The 15919-nt window shown below is 45.5% G+C and overlaps 1 protein-coding gene across 1 annotated transcript in view; it reads right to left on the bottom strand.

Annotated features, from left to right (window-relative positions):
• The window catches only part of KIAA1549L (KIAA1549 like), a 202744-nt gene extending 186898 nt beyond the window's left edge, over positions 1–15846 (bottom strand). The window contains 1 exon segment of the mRNA XM_023761814.1: positions 15597–15846. Coding sequence (XP_023617582.1) covers positions 15597–15846 — 250 coding nt within the window.
• Positions 15847–15919: the final 73 nt, after the last annotated feature.

Below are 15919 nucleotides of genomic sequence, written 5' to 3'. Positions count from 1 at the left end.
GGATGTGGCTCGCTGGGCAAAGGGGCAGATATAATCATGCAGAGCAATTAGCATACCAGTGGACTGAAGGACAGACCCAACATCATTATGTTGTGTGGTCTGGGCAAGTTACATTGCCTTTCCAAGCCTCAGTTTCTCCATCTGTAAAATGGGAATAACTACAGTCACATCTCATGAAGTGGCTGTACAGATTAAATGCCATCATCAGGCACCCAGCAGTGTCAGGAACATGACTGAATAAATGGAAACTACGACATCATGCAACTTACACGATGCAGAGTTGTTCAGTGAAGACAATTCAGATAAGAACAGTGAATAAAATAGAATCAGAGGCATGGAAATGGAACAGAATGACGATTCTCAGAGGGAAAGGGGGGGGGCGGGAAGAGATTAAACAAAGATCTTATATGCATATATGCATTACCTATGGGTAATTTTATTGCACAATGTCCACCGTGTGCTGTGGTAAGAATATATTTCAGGAGCAAAATGCCAACTTCACTTTTAAAGCTTCTGTTGCTGGTACATGATTCTCTAAGACCTGCTCTGGTGAAAATCAACAATTCAGAAGTTCCCTGAGGACGTCTAACATCCTCATAGAGCCTGATCACAGACAGACATTCAGCAATCGCTACCCGTTCAGGCAGGTTCTTAGCATCAGAGACCCACCAGTCCATTCCCACTGTAACCCAGAGTACGGGAGATACTGAATTCGATAGCCCAGGCCATGAGGAATAAAAAGGAGATAAGCTCTTTTAACATTTATTCTCTGTACTACTTACTTTGCACCTGGACATTTTACCTTCCATATTCAATTAGCTATTTTCATGCAATCATGTCCTTGTGTATTTGCCATAAAAGAACTATCAGTATCACTTTGGAATCCTCACCTGGCACTGGCTTTCCTTAACCCATCGTGGATGTTCAGTAAATATCTGATTGGTTGACTTCTCCATATTTATATGTATCGCTGACTCTTAAAGACACGCTGTACCTGAAAGGCCAGAAACTAATAAGACTGTCAAAATTACCATTGAAATATATGACATTATTGTCAAAATAATAAAAATTATTTTCCTGTTAATTAATACTCAATTCATAGTATATTATTAAACATCCTTCTTTGCGATGGCTTAAAATAAGCAACTAACTAGTGAGGAATCTAAAGTCAGTCTCCTATCAGCATGAGGAAGGTTAGCTCTCCCCAGCAAGGGTTGGCTTTATGATGCTATGAGCCAAAAAGCCGAGCCCACGGGCAGATGAGCCACAAAGAGGAGCAGGAGTGTCACAGCCTGTGACCAAAACATGGCCACACCCTTCTTCCTTCTTCATCTTTGTCATTCTGAATTCACTAAACTGAGAGAGTACAATCTGGAACCATTTCCAAGGTTTAAGAAGAGATTGTTTTTAAATAATAAGACCAAGGTAGGCACAGGTGACTCAGAAGAGATCTCATCCATCAGTATGCTGAGCCAAAATAAACCCGGGGGTCGGGGAGAACAGATGGCCAGTGGGCAGTGGACAGAGCCAGGGGGATTCAGACGATGACCCTCTGGATGGCATGCCACCATGGGAGATGCCATTTGTAGAAGGTGATGTCCATTTCACCAGATGGTCAGCTCACCACCTGGAGTCTCAACCACCAGTAAGCTTGGTGACTTGTGAGAATTTTCTCTCACCTAAACAGAAAAAAACTACCAGAAGATAAAAACTGCATCTTCTGTAACTCTTGGGTTTAATGAGTATAAAATCCTGGAAAGGTAATGACGTTTGAGTTATTTTCTAGAAGCTGTTCTTTGGCTTTATGACTGTAAGCCAAAAAAAAATTTAGAATAGAGAAGTGTTCTCTTCCCTCTTTCTCCCCCCACCCCGTACCCCCAAAAATCTTAGGATATTATAAACACTAACTGGAGCTGAAGGAACACACTGGTTGAAAACCACTATACTGAAAGAAGTAAGTACATAATAAGCACTAAGTAATGGTAGCTTTTATGGTTGCCTGGGGCACAAGGGGATTCATTCATATAACCAACAATGGCTGTGGTACACCTACTATGTGCCAGGCACCGAGTATACAGCAGTAACCAAAACAGATTCAGTCCCTGTCCTGCTGGAAATGACATTACAGTGATTTGAACCCAGGTTTCCTTGTCTCCAAGACCTATTGCTTGTTAAACCAGGGATTGCAACCTCAAACGCCTAAAGGGGTCACAATGGTAAAAATAAATGGATTGTGTCAGATACCAGCTGGCTGTTCTCCAAACCGGTTCTCCTCCACATTTCCCAGGTAGGTGTGGCCAAGTGACAGAGCCACATTAAACCAAGGAATGTGGCCAGACTGAGGCATAGTCCTTTCGGACCTTTTCCCCTTCTATCTGCTGGATGCAGACAAGCACAGCAGACTTGGAAGCCAATACATGATTGAAGTGGACCAATGTGGTCAATCATCTGATTGTTTTGGAACAACCTGGAAATTCTGATTTTTACGGAAAAGCTCCTGCCCTAGTTGGTTTGGCTCCATGGATAGAGCGTCGGCCTGCAGACTGAAGGGTCCAGGGTTCGATTCCGGTCAAAGGCCCATGCCCCAGCAGCGGGCTCGATCCCCAGTGTGGGGTGTGCAGGAGGCAGCCGATCAATGATTCTCGCTCATCATTGATGTTTCTCTCTCCCTCTCCTTTCCTCTCTGAATTCAATAAAAATATGTTAAAAAAGAAAAGCTTCTGACTTTTCAAAGATTTTTATTTCTGTTTGACAAGTGTTTAATTTTTGAAAACACATCTGTGGACAGAAGTCATTCCTCTGAGCTGTGACCCCTGACCTCTTAATCCAGTGACTGACACAACAGTAGCTGTTTCATACATGTTAGTCCTCTTATTCAGAAGTCAACATATCCACAAAGTAGGACAAACCTCCAATGAAACGTAAGAGAAGAATCTGGCAGAATTTTTCTCTCGCTACATCCCCAGGGAAATTAAAAGAATAAATTAATTGTGCTATTTTTAGAGAAAAAGACACTGACCCTCTATCAGTGGGACACTTGGAACTCCATGTCTAAGGAGAGAGCTACACCGTCAATGCTCCCTCGCTCTGTCTCCCAGGGCCAACACCACCCTTCATGAGGGCTGGCCAGGGTTAGGGACATAGTCCTATCAGGCAGAGGATGGGGAACATCGACAGAATTGTAATACACCAAAGCCAAGACTCCCAGGCCCCTTCCCAGCTGTGCAAGGGAAAACAGCCAACCAGATGGGCCTTGAGACCTGTGAAGACGTCTGACAGGCTGGCAGAGGTGGTAGTCCCAAGACTACCTTGGCTTTTAGCATAATTACATGAACTGAGAGTGGCCTTGTGGTCATAAGTAAAAGCCTCCAATCAAGACAAATAGTCTATAGTCAACTGAAAGTGGTCTAACAAGCCACCACGCATCTCTAGCTAGGTTTGTAAGATGGAACCGATGCCCCTCCAGAAAATGAGGTCTGACATGTTACAATTGGTGAAAGGGTTAATCATATGTCACAAGTGAGACCTTACAGGCAAAGGAAATTGCAGTGTTTTAGAAAGCATCTCTATGTGCCTACTAGACTGCACACTTGGGAAGACATACCTCAAGGTACTCTAGGCTGTGTGTGCCTAACCTCCACCCTCTCTTCCTTGAAATCTTATTCCCTCTCAACTAATTATTAACTCGCCTAATCGACTGGCCTATTAAACCTAAACTTCAAACTCCTTGAAGACATCCTGCACTTGCTGCGTCAGCTGTCTTGCATCCAGTCCGTGGATGGACAGGATCATATTGGCGCCGAGCTTGAAATCGGCCATGGTGGGAGTATTTATACCATGGAAATTGGCCAACACTATAAATCAGGCTGCATTGTTTTTCACAGAGCCAGCTTGCCAGCACACAAACCTGTTCGGTGCTGCTGTGAGGGAGGAGACAAATTTGGGAGAGCGTGCCCTAGCCACACCACCTCATTTAAAACTGCTCTCTACTGTCCTGGCTGGTTTTTCTCAGTGGTTAGAGTGGTCAGCCTGTGGACCCAAGGGTTGCAGGTTCAATTCCCGGTCAAGGGCACGCACCTGGGTTGTAGGTTCAATCCCTGGCCCTGAGTGTGGGAGGCAACCAATCTATGTCTCTCTCACATCCATGTTTCTCTCTCTCTCCTTCCTTCCCCGCCCCCCCCCTCCTTCTCCTCCTCTTCCCTTCCACTCTCTCTAAAAATCAATGAGGAAAAAATATCCTCAGGTGAGAATTTCCAAAATAAAATAAAGCTGCCCTCTACTAAAGGCCATGGTTGAAGGGAAATCATTTTTGCGCCACATGACCCTTCTCCTCTGGCCTCTGCTGATCAGATGAGGGAAAGACTCCTCACTCCACTGGCCAGACTATGGCAGCCTAATCTTCCCTCCTGGGAAATACAGAACTGGGACCAACATAGAACTGGATGGTGCTGAAAAGTCTTGCCAGCCCTGACCAGTGTAGCTCAGCACCAAAGTGTCAGCCAAGCACCAAAGGGTCAAGAGTTCAATTTCAGGTAGAGGGCACATATCTGGGTTGCAGGTTCACTTCCCACTCATGGTCAGGGCCTGTGCAGGAGGCAACCATTCAATCTGTCTCTCTCACATCAAAGTTTCTCTCTCTCTCTCTCTCTATCTCTCTCTCAATCTCTCTCTCTCTCTCTCTCTCTCTGTCTCTCCCCATCCTGCCCTCCTTTCTACTCTCTCCGAAAAGCAATAGAAAAAATATCCTTTGGTGAGGATTTCAAAAAGCAAAAAGAAAAGGCATGCCACCCCTGGCTGCAGCGAGCACCACAACAAGCAAAAGCCCCATGTAAGGTCTAGTTATGGGGAACCCAGAAGTTAGAGAGAAGTCTTCAGAAAAAGACAAGGATGGACCCAGCCTGCAGCAAAAGAGAGAGGCAAGAGGCCACCAGATCTGAGACACACCAGTAACCCCAGCCTCTTACAGCTAAAGCAGGTTGTGGGCTGTGGAATCAAATTGCCGGGGCCAAATCCCACCTCTGACACGTAAACGTGTGACACTGGATCAGCGACTGTTAAATTACTCTGTGCCTCAGTTCCCTCATCTAAAACATTGGGTCATAACAGAACCTACTTCATAGGGTTGTCATGAAAATCAAAGGAGCTGGCACAAGTAGTAACTGCTCAAAAATGTTAGCTATGATTTCTCTCAATTAATAAGTGTCCACATGGCCCAGTTATATTTCATTCCTACACTGAATATGTCACATGCGATCCCCTGTAGCCTTAGGCCCCATACGTGAGCTAGTTTTTTTTACTTGAGTAGCTCAGTTATCTGTCTCCTGAATCACCGAATAATGTGAAAATCCCTGGACCACTGTGTGACCTTTAGCAAATTACTTCCTCAACCCTCTCTTAGGAGTGAGTTGAGATTCAAATAAGGAAAGAGAGTGAAAACTTGAACAACTATGAAGTGCTATAGCAAACTCTGGGGATTAGCATCCCTGTAGGGGAAAGTAATCATATTACATTAGCCATGAAAATTGAAAAACATTTATTTAAAATGCTATCTTTACTGTTGGACTAGAGACAAGAAATTCTCCACCCCATTGAAAAAAAAAAAAGGTTTCGCTTCTGTAGGATTCACCAGATTAATTTGTGTGTTCACCTCCAGTGCTAATAAGATGATAACGGGAGACTGCCAAGGACAGCTCTACACTGCTGATTTTTTAACGTACTGGTACTTCCATCCAGTTTAATTATATTCAAAATAATGCTCAGAATCCAGATCCTCCTATTCTGTTCAAAACAAAGACTCATTATTTGATAATGTCTGTAGGTTTAGAGATATTTTTGCTCAGCTCTTTCCAACAAGGATTTATGAGCTGTGCTATTAATTTCAATGCATTTTCTTCTCTGACTTCAGAGCTTTCTTCAGCTTTCCTTGGTTCACCCTTTGACCTTTGGCAACTAGAAAGGCAAGTGGCCGAGAAGCAGCATTCATTAGCAAGGTCGGAGGCAGAGGGGTAGGTCTGGGAGTCCTGGTTTCATTCTGACACTTACTTCCATATTTCACATCAAAAGAGTAAAGTTAGAAATATTTTAGACCTTCCTATTTCCTGGTACTGCATAAATACCAAAGCCATTTTGTGTTTCTGACATCAGGAGATTTTAAATCTAAGAAAATACTTAACATATATAAATCCCTTCTCGTGGTTAGGACGCATTAGGCAGTCTGCCTGAGTGGACACAGGGCAGGTGCTGCAGTGACCTTGGGCTAAATGCTTGCGGCAGCCACTTGACCTTATTTATATCTACATTAGTTAGTTTAAACACATTGTTTAGCCCCATCCTGGCTGGTATTTAAGAGGGTCCACGATTTTTCTTAAACATCTGTAGGAGTATTTCTCAGGGAAGGAAGCCCAGCTGTAGAAAAAGGAGGAGCAATGGCCTGAAGGAGATATTTTAACTCTGTAGGTTTGAATTTGATCTGTGGTTTTAAAACAGTCTTCTTATATAAGAAAGGCTTTTTTATGTTTCAGAGAGAAGTTCAGATTCTCTTATGACAAAATGTACTTAGCATGGAAAGAGGGCCATAACACAGTGTTGAGTGAAAAAAGCAAGGTACTAAATATTGCACCTTTTAACTGTTTAAAAAAAAACTAAGTGAACATCTATGTACCCTTTCCAGTGTTGCTCAGTGGTAGAGCATTGGTCTACACACAAAAGGGTCTTGGGTTTGATTCCTAGTCAAGGGCACGTATGTACCTTGGTTGCAAGTTCAATCCGGGCCCTGGTAGGGGCACGTTTGGGAGGCAACCAATTGACATGTCTGTCTCACATTGATATACCTCTCTCTCTCTCTCTCTCTCTCTCTCTCTCTCCTCACTCCCACCCCAACCCCCTGCCCCTTCCATTCTCTAAAAATCAATCGAAAAAAATATCCTCAGGCAAGGATTAACAACAATAAATGATGTGTATATAAATATTTGTATGAAAAAGGTCTGGTAGGACCCATCATACTTGCTTGACAGCACAACTCTAGGGAAAAGCAATGGAGCCAACAAGGCCTTTGACATTTTACTGTATACGCTGTATAGTATCCTATATAATAAAAGGCCAGCGACCATAAGTGTAACGACCGGAACAACTATTCAACCAGTCGCTATAAGGTGCATTGACCACCTCTCGGTCCCTCCCTCCCCACACCAGCCCTCAGGCTCCGATCGCAGCATGGCAAAAGGGGGAACCACAGTGCACTGGGGGGTGGCAGCGGGGCAGGACTGGGGATTGGCGAGCGGGCAGAAGATGGCCCTGATCCCAGTCTAGGCCCTGGGACCCTACCCACGCACGACGTCGAGCGCTAGGCCTCCAGTTTAATTTTAATTAAGTACATATTACTTTTATAATTTTTTTAAAAGCCAATGAAGATTAAAGATAAGCCAATATTTACATGGGCTTCAAGTTGGAACCATGTCAGCAAAATATGGAAAAACTGTTCCCTTTTCAGAATGAGAGTACTTGACTGGGCTTACCATTAATGGAGGAAGAGGTAAGAAATGCAGTTGGTCTAACCTACCAAAACATCTGCTCAGAACTCATAAACACACAGCCAAGGAAATGGGGAAAGGGAAGATCTTGAGGCTCTGATGCATGGATGAGAAAACTAACACCCTGAAGAGTGAAGTGACCTGATAAACAACCATCAGCCAGGAAAGACCTGTTTTCTGAATGTATCCAAGGCAATTTCCCCTCATCCAAGCTTTTCTCCTCGACCTGAAACCAACCTTTTGTCAAAATGTCTAGGAAGTATCCACTGGCAACCCTGAGAATGATGAAATGTACTAAAAAGTACCTGATCCTTTTTATTTCACTAAGAAATCCTTGAGCGATCTTGAATCTCATCTCTAAAAGCATAGGACTAAAAGGAGAAGTAAAACTAATTCTACACAAACACTTCCATGAAACAGTAAAGAGAACTTCCCCACTATTTTTTGAGACCAGCATTACCATTATTAGAAAACATTTCTGAAAAAGCAAAGCTACAGACCAACATCTTTCATGAACATAAGACGTTAAAAATTCCTAACAAACAGATTAGAACATCAGACCCAGCTGGAACATGCGTCATGACTACACAGACATGTATCCCAGGAATGCAAGGTTGGTTCAACACTCTAAAATCAACTGTATTTTAAAGACAAAAACAAAACAAAACAAAACAAAACAAAAAAACTCGTGATTATTTCAACAGAGACAACATTTGACCAAATTCAATACAAATTCACAGCAAACTAGACATTGAAGAGAATTTCCTCAACCTGACAAAAGGACCTCTACAAAAACAAAACTAGTCTGGTCAAGACAGCAGTAGGTAAATTTGGTACTTACATCCTCCCACAACCGCATCAAAATTACAGCTAAACTACAGAACCACCATCATTCAGCACCACATGAAATCTAGCTGAACGGAAGTCCTATAACTAAGGATATACAGAAGCCACATCAAGACTGGCAGGAAGGACAGAGGCATGGGCAGCACCACACCCACATGTGGTGGGTAAAAATCAGGAGGGCTATCTCGGCTGCTGCAGAGGTCACCCCTGAGGAGCGAGAAATCGCAGAGCCCCACACCAGACACCCCAACCCAAGGTTCCAGTGCTAGGAAGAGAAGTCCCCATAACTTCTGACTGTAAAAACCAGCAAAGAGTGTGGCTGAGTGAGACGGAGGCTGCTGGAGTCACAGCAGTTCCTCTTAAAGGGCCCACGCATGGACTTACTTGGACTTGCTCCCTCTGAGCTTCAGTGCTGGGCAGCAGCTTGAAAGATGCCAGGGACATACTGGGAGAAACTGGATTGTCTGGCTTTGGGGCAAGAGTTGGAGAGGCAGCTTTCTCCCAGACAAAAGTGCTGGCAGAGGCCATTGTCCCTTTTTGAGCCCTTCCCAACAGACCCACAGGCAGGCAGGCACCATCAACCCGTCTAACATGTGCGCCCCACCCTGATGATTCCCTGAAGCCCTGACCACACAATTTGCAGGCCCACCCAAGCCTCTTCCAGTGGCTTTTCCATACAAATAGCCTGTCTTGGCTCATGCTTCAGACTTTCCTAAAATCTCTCAAAGCTTCACATATGCTGAAAACTATACAACATTGGTGAAAGAAAAGAAAGACTACCTAAATAAAATAGAGAATATGTTCGTGGATCAAAAAAATTCAATATTGTTAAGATATCAATCTCCTCCAATTGAACTAGATTCAATAAAATTCCAATCAAAATTCCAGTAAGTTTTTTTTTTAGAAAGATTGACAGGGAGACACTAAGATCTATATGGAAAAGCATAAGACCTAGAATATCCAAAAAGATTTTGAAAATAAAGAAAAAGGAGGATTTGCACTACCTGATTTCAAGAGTTACTATAAAGCTAGAGAAGTAGAACTCAATCCAGGGCAATTGTACACACACACACACACACACACACACACACACACACACCACTCCCAGGTGACATTTAGCAATATCTGGAGACATTTGGGTTGTTACAACTGGGGGTCAAAGTTACTCCCATCTACTGGGCAGAGACCAGGAATGCTGCTAACCATCCTACAACGGACAAAACAGTCCCCGACACAAGGAATTATCCAGCCCCAATGTCAACAGTACCGAGGTTAAGAAACTGAGCTAGAGAAAGGGACGGGAAGTGACAGAAATGTTCTATATCTGGATTGTGGTGGTGGATCCATGACTGTACAATTCTGTCAAAACTCATCATGCAGCATACCTAAGAAGGGTGAATTTTACTGTATGTAAATTATACCTTAATAAGCTTTACCTTCAAAAAGAAAAAACTGGTGGCTCCTGGGTGTGTTCTCTCTGTAGAACATTACATTTCAAAAATCTGAATTCGTTGGGGACGTTCGACAACAAGATTTCAAATAAAGATCCCGCCTTTCTTAAAAAGTAAGCATGCTGGCACCCTGAGCCCCATTCTCTTGCAGGCTGCAGCTGAGTGGTGACAACCTCTTTAGCCAAGGCAGGTACCTGCTGTCTTGAAACATACCCTCACTCAACCCAATTCACAGAGGTACGTTACCAACCTGCCACTCCCCAGTGAATAAGGGGTTCCTGTCCTGGGCTATAGGCAGCTTGAGGGAAGGAGTTGAGCCCAGCTTGTTCTCCACAAATCTCCAGTATCTAATGAAAAGGTTGGCCTGGCATATGCCAGGTGATTGATAAATATTGCCAGGTAAGTATGACCCCTTTGCCACCTTCCCACCAGCTACAATAACTGGCATTCACAATACTCAGATTGCTACCTGCTCCTTTGGTCCTGGAGTTCCCAAAGTCACCACCCAAGGCAGTCATCCCGAGACCTAGAATAATGTGTCGCTCTGTGTGTTTAGAAATCCCCTGTAGTATGTTGTCAAGCAACGAAAATGTTTCAGGGTCATTCCACTATTCTTTTTGTCCAGAGAAGAGTTGTTTTAAAAAAGAAAAGAAAAAGAAGAAAGGAAAACCACAATAAGGGTCTGAAGTTTAATGAAAATGAAAAACGGAAGGGTGCACATTCATTCTGAATATTCTCAGATCATATTCTAGTAATTTAAGATTTGAGATAAGTAAACTGAGAAATTCTGTTTGTCATTCGAATTTCAGTTTCTCCCACAGTGATATTCAGGAAGGATGTGGGGCAGGGAGGGGATATTTTGACTTCTGCTTGATGTCAATATTAAAAAATACAATATATCAGTTTCCCAAATCTTTACTTGGTGTGTGGGGTAGGGAAGGAAAGAGAAGCAAGGTTTGGGACATCCTGCAAATATTTCGAAGCACTAATAATTAATATTGAGAGTAAAAAGTATAAGGATATTTTACTGGGTTGTCTATATCTGAGGGAAAAAACAAATTAAACTCTCTTTTTTAAAATATATATATGTATATATAATTGATTTCAGAGAGAGGAAGAGAGGGATGGAAATATCAATGATGAGAGGGAATCATTGATCTGCTGCCTCCCACATGCCCCCCACTCAAGATCGAGCCTGCGATCCCCGCCCCCCCTCCCCCACATGTGCCCTGATGGGGAATCAAACGTGACCTCCTGGTTCATGGGTTGACGCTCAACCACTGAGCAACACCAGCCCAATAAACACTTGTTATGTGCATCATTAATGTTAAAAAGTGAGAAAGTGCCGTAACCGGTTTGGCTCAGTGGATAGAGCGTCGGCCTGCGGACTGAAGGGTCCCGGGTTTGATTCCGGTCAAGGGCATGTACATTGGTTGCGGGCACATCCCCAGTGGGAGATGTGCAGGAGGCGGCTGATCGATGTTTCTCTCTCATGACTCTCTCTCTTCCTTCCTCTCTGTAAAAAATCAATAAAATATATATTTTAAAAAAATTTTAAAAAGTGAGAAAGTATAATAATTTATAATAAACATAATTTAATTATATCCCGTCATACCCCTCTCTTGACCCACCTCCCCTATTACTCTGCTTTCCTTTGTAGATAAAAGACTTTAAGTAAGGTGGGGTTATTTTTCTGTCTCTTGAGTTCTCTTCTTCCTTTCTCTCTTGAACTCATTGTAGTAAGACTTTTTCTTACCGCCATCCAACCTACATTTACTGTCACTTGCTATTCAAAGTGGGGTCAATGAACCGTGGCATCATCACCCCGTGCTTGCTAGAAATGCAGAACCTCGGGCCTTATTGCATGCAGATCTACTGAATCAGCATCTGCAGGTTAAGAGGATCTTCCAGTGATTTACATGCACAGTAAAGTCCGGAAAGCACTGGGCTAGTTCCTAGGTCCCACGAGAATGGGAGCTGGTTTCCATTCATTATTGTAACTTCAGAAAGCCGAGGCACTCAAGATATACTGAATGAATGAATGAATGAATGACGAATGAACGAACGAACGAACGAATGAACAGATGTGCTGTGCACCTGTTTCAAACGGACTCCCCGCTGATGATGTGTGCAAGGCTGGAGAGGGGCAAGAAAGACATCCAAAGTCAAAACTATCTCCCCCATATATTGTGCTAAATTAGAGATTCCCTGGTATCAGCACATCCTTCTTTCAAAATGCAAATATACTCCCCAAATAAAGCAGTCCTTCACAACTTCCTGTGGATTCCTTAAATGAGATAATAATTCTCACATCTAACAGAATCAGCCAAACAGAGGGAACAGGAATGAAGGAAAGCTGAAAACGTAGTAAGTGCCTGCTCTGTGCTGGCCACTGTAGCAGACAGGAGGGAAACAAAGATAAATCAAGAACTTACAAGGTGGTGGGAGAGGCAGAGGACCCTTCAGGGGAGGACCAAGAGGGTGAAGTGCCTGCCAGAAGAGCCTGGGAAAGCCCCAAGACGGTAAAAGTGTCCTGAGTAGTCCTCCCTTTAGCAACCCGTGTTCTGGCCACAAAGAACCCTTTCCTTTTCCTCTGCCTGAAATGTTACCATCATCTGCCAACACCTACTCATCCGTCAAAGCCCCCACTCTCCCCGAATTCACTGTCCCTCATTTTATTAGATCTGATCACACATATCAGAGTTCAAGGGCACATATCACCCTCTCCATGAGGGGCTTCTACAAGCTACCATATCCTTACTCACCTCTGTATCCCCTACCCCAGCACAGCACCGGGCACAATATCTGTCTGGTCAGTTTCCGCCACTTTAGAAGAACACTAGCACTCACTGAGCATGTAGTATGTGCCAAGCACTGTTTTAAACACTTTAGATGTAGTAATTCATTTAATCCTCACCACAGCCCCATTAGATTGGAGCGCTCATTACCCCCATTTTACATATCAGGAAACCGGGGGGCTTCACATAAAGGAATGAGCACTGTACCTGCACCTATGGGCAGACAGTAAATGTTTACTGACATGAAGTGAATGGGTGACCAGCAGTTGAGAAGATGAGGGAGTCAAATTTGAACTTTACTCTTGTGTCTGGAGCCCCCGAGGGCAGAGGAAAGTAGAAGGTGTCCACGCTTGCTGCTATAAAGAACCTTCTTTCCCACACCAACCTCCCACGTCCGAAACGGAAGTGACTGCCTGGGAGCAAGGGCTCTGTGCAGATGAAGTCAGGCGAGCACTGAGGGAGGACACTCCAAGCAGCCAAGAAAGGAAAGAGAAGGAAGCCCGATTCCTCAGCAACATTCAAGCAGAAGAACTTGCGGTGGAGCGGGTGGAGGTGGGCTGGGGACATGCTGCAGGGGCCGTAGGACCCGAAAGTTCTGAACAACTGCTACAGCATTTTCCAGAAACAATCTATTTTTACCTATTTTTCAACAGAGGTAAACGTCTAGCTTAGCTTTGCTTAGGCAACCAGGAACCGCAGTGATGCAAGTGACAAGCCTGTAGCAAGCTGGCACCTGCAGCAGGATCTTAACGTGACGGGTTTGGCTTCTCAAGCTCAGCATCGACCATATTCTGTAGAGAGTGGCAGCTCCAACCTGCAGCTACCCCTCAGGATTATTTCAAAACCGGGTCGTTGGTTGAAAGTCAAAGGTCCTGGAGAAGTGTCATCCATTCTTCTCCTGCCTCCCTCCTGACACTGCTTCTTCACAAGAGCCCCCTGGGACACCCTGCATTAGGTCCAGGACTCGCCCACCCTGCCTCCAGTGGAAATCAGAGAACAAATGAAAGCGGGTCGGAGGCGAGGCAGGGGGCTCAGTGTTGAACTCGCCCACTGAGAGAGAAACAAGTTGTGAAACTGAATCGGGGACGAACACACTGGAAACCCATAGAGCCCAGCGGTCGGCTCTGGATCCACACCCAGGTGAGCTGGACCGCCAGGAATTGCTCATCAGAGTGACAGCACAAAGAGCACCCCAAAAGTACAGAGGAAGCAACAAGTCACTCCAGCGAGAGGGGGGGAAGCAGGACTTCCGGGACCAACATCAACTTTAGTGGTTTTTACTGTGACTTTCATCATCTTTCCTAGTGATCCCCATACTGAGAGAAAAAGGCAAAAGGACATCCCAGCGAAAACCGAAAGCTGTGGATGGGAAGTCCCTGAGTCTGGCAGCCTGAAAGAAGAGGCAGGTTCGGGTCACAGAGATTCAGAAGGTCAATATACAGAGGCCGGAAGGGAGATCAGAAACGCAAAACCAATCCGCGGGCATCACCTGACATCAGGAACAATGCACACATCCAACTTTCACACATTACAGATGGTTGGACGGTATCTGCATGCAAACAAACAGCATCCAAAAGTTAGTGTCTCGTGACTTGATTACAAAACTATCAAGGATCTGCTTCATTTCAAAGAGCTCAGGGTGGTTCTGAGCCAATGAACACCAAGTGATTTACATGTGTCTGACTCAGGACTTACCTTTTAACCATGACACCAAATTCACGCATTGAAAACTGCTAGAAGCACATAAATTGAGGGTTAAAATTCTCCAGGGGCTTTTCTCGGGTCTCTGGCACACAGCCAAAGATGACCAAACTCTGTAGCCACTCTAATCACGACAGAAAATTTCTGGGCAGTCGGTCACTTGCACACATAGACACCTCATGTCAGTGACATCGCTTTAAATGAAGCAAAGCAAAACGGGCTTTGAATTAAGCTGTTGAGGATAAGAAATATTTTTAACCTGAAAGACGCTTATCTAAAAGCGTGAGTTCCTTCATCATTTAATCTAATTTGGGGGAAGGGGTACACTTCGGGGGCGTTGGGGGGAGTAGTAAATAGTCCTCATTAGTCCTTGCTAAAAATCACAAAACCATAGGTCCTATGGCATGGGATCATATTAGCTGAAGTGAGAACTATATTCCTTGATAAACGGAATGTACCAAGAGCCAACAATTTCACCACAAACAAAAGCCTGCCCTTCACAAGTGCCATAGTAATCATTCTTATTTCAAAGACACTTGCTGACTGCACAGCGTACATTTAAAGCACATCAGCAGAATAATCCTCCCCGAATGGTAGTTACAACAGATTTCTCAAAATCTTCCAAGGAATTACAGAAACCGATTCCCTGAGGATTCCTGGGAGTCTGAGAGCCAAGCGTGATTGTGAACTAACCTCCTGTACACAGTGGATTCCATGTACCTGATCAGTGCCTGGATCCCTCTGTAACATGCAAGCAATTATTGTAGGTACCTCGCTCCCCAAAAGAAAAGGCCTCTCCTGTCAACACAGGGGAAACTATTCGGGAAGCCCACATGGTAACTGCCTTAAACTCTGGCCATTTCAGGCAGTTAAAACAAAGCGGACACCCAATAGGGAGCCCAAAATATAGCGGACGTCCCCACCCTGAGATATGTCCTACGAAAACACTCCCCCTTTAAGATGTGCTAAGCACACCAGGCCTTTCTCTAAACGAAGCGTGCCGGCGGGACCACAGGGCAGGACCTGCAACTTGTCCAGGAAGAAGGTCCGAAAGCACCTCTTTTTACTTCCCCGCCCAGCCGCGCTTTTCCCGGGAGACACGGCTCTGTGAGTCCCGCCCGCCGTGGCAGCAGCAAAGGGCGGAGGAAATCCCAGCGCCGGTGCCGCACAGACCTCTCCCTCCACGGCCGCCGCGCCAGGTGCCAGCCCTTTAGGGCGGCGGGGCCCTCGCGGAGACCTCCCCGAGCGCGCAGCGGGCGCCGAGTGCTTACCCGGGTGCGCCCGGCAGTGCGCGGGCAGGGCCGCCAGCAGCAGGAGTCCCAGCAGCAGCGGCGGCGGCGGCGCGTCCAGGGACCCGGCGGTCCGGGGACCCCGCGCGCGCCCGGAGCCTCTCACGCCCGGGCAGCACGCGACTCCTGCGCCGGCCGCACCGAGCCCGCGCGCCCCGGGCCGGCCCCTGCGCTTCCTCGCCGCCGGCCCAGCTTCCCTTGGGCGCTGGGGCTTCGCCTCCTGCCGAGCCATGGGGACGCTTCACACATCCAGGCCGCCGCCTCGCTCCGCACAAGCGCCCGGGAGCCCAGCCTTCGGCGCCCTG

This window comes from Myotis lucifugus, unplaced genomic scaffold, assembly GCF_000147115.1.
Source record: "Myotis lucifugus unplaced genomic scaffold, Myoluc2.0 scaffold_218, whole genome shotgun sequence".
Taxonomy (NCBI): domain Eukaryota; kingdom Metazoa; phylum Chordata; class Mammalia; order Chiroptera; family Vespertilionidae; genus Myotis; species Myotis lucifugus.
This window is presented reverse-complemented; position numbering and strand designations above follow the sequence as displayed.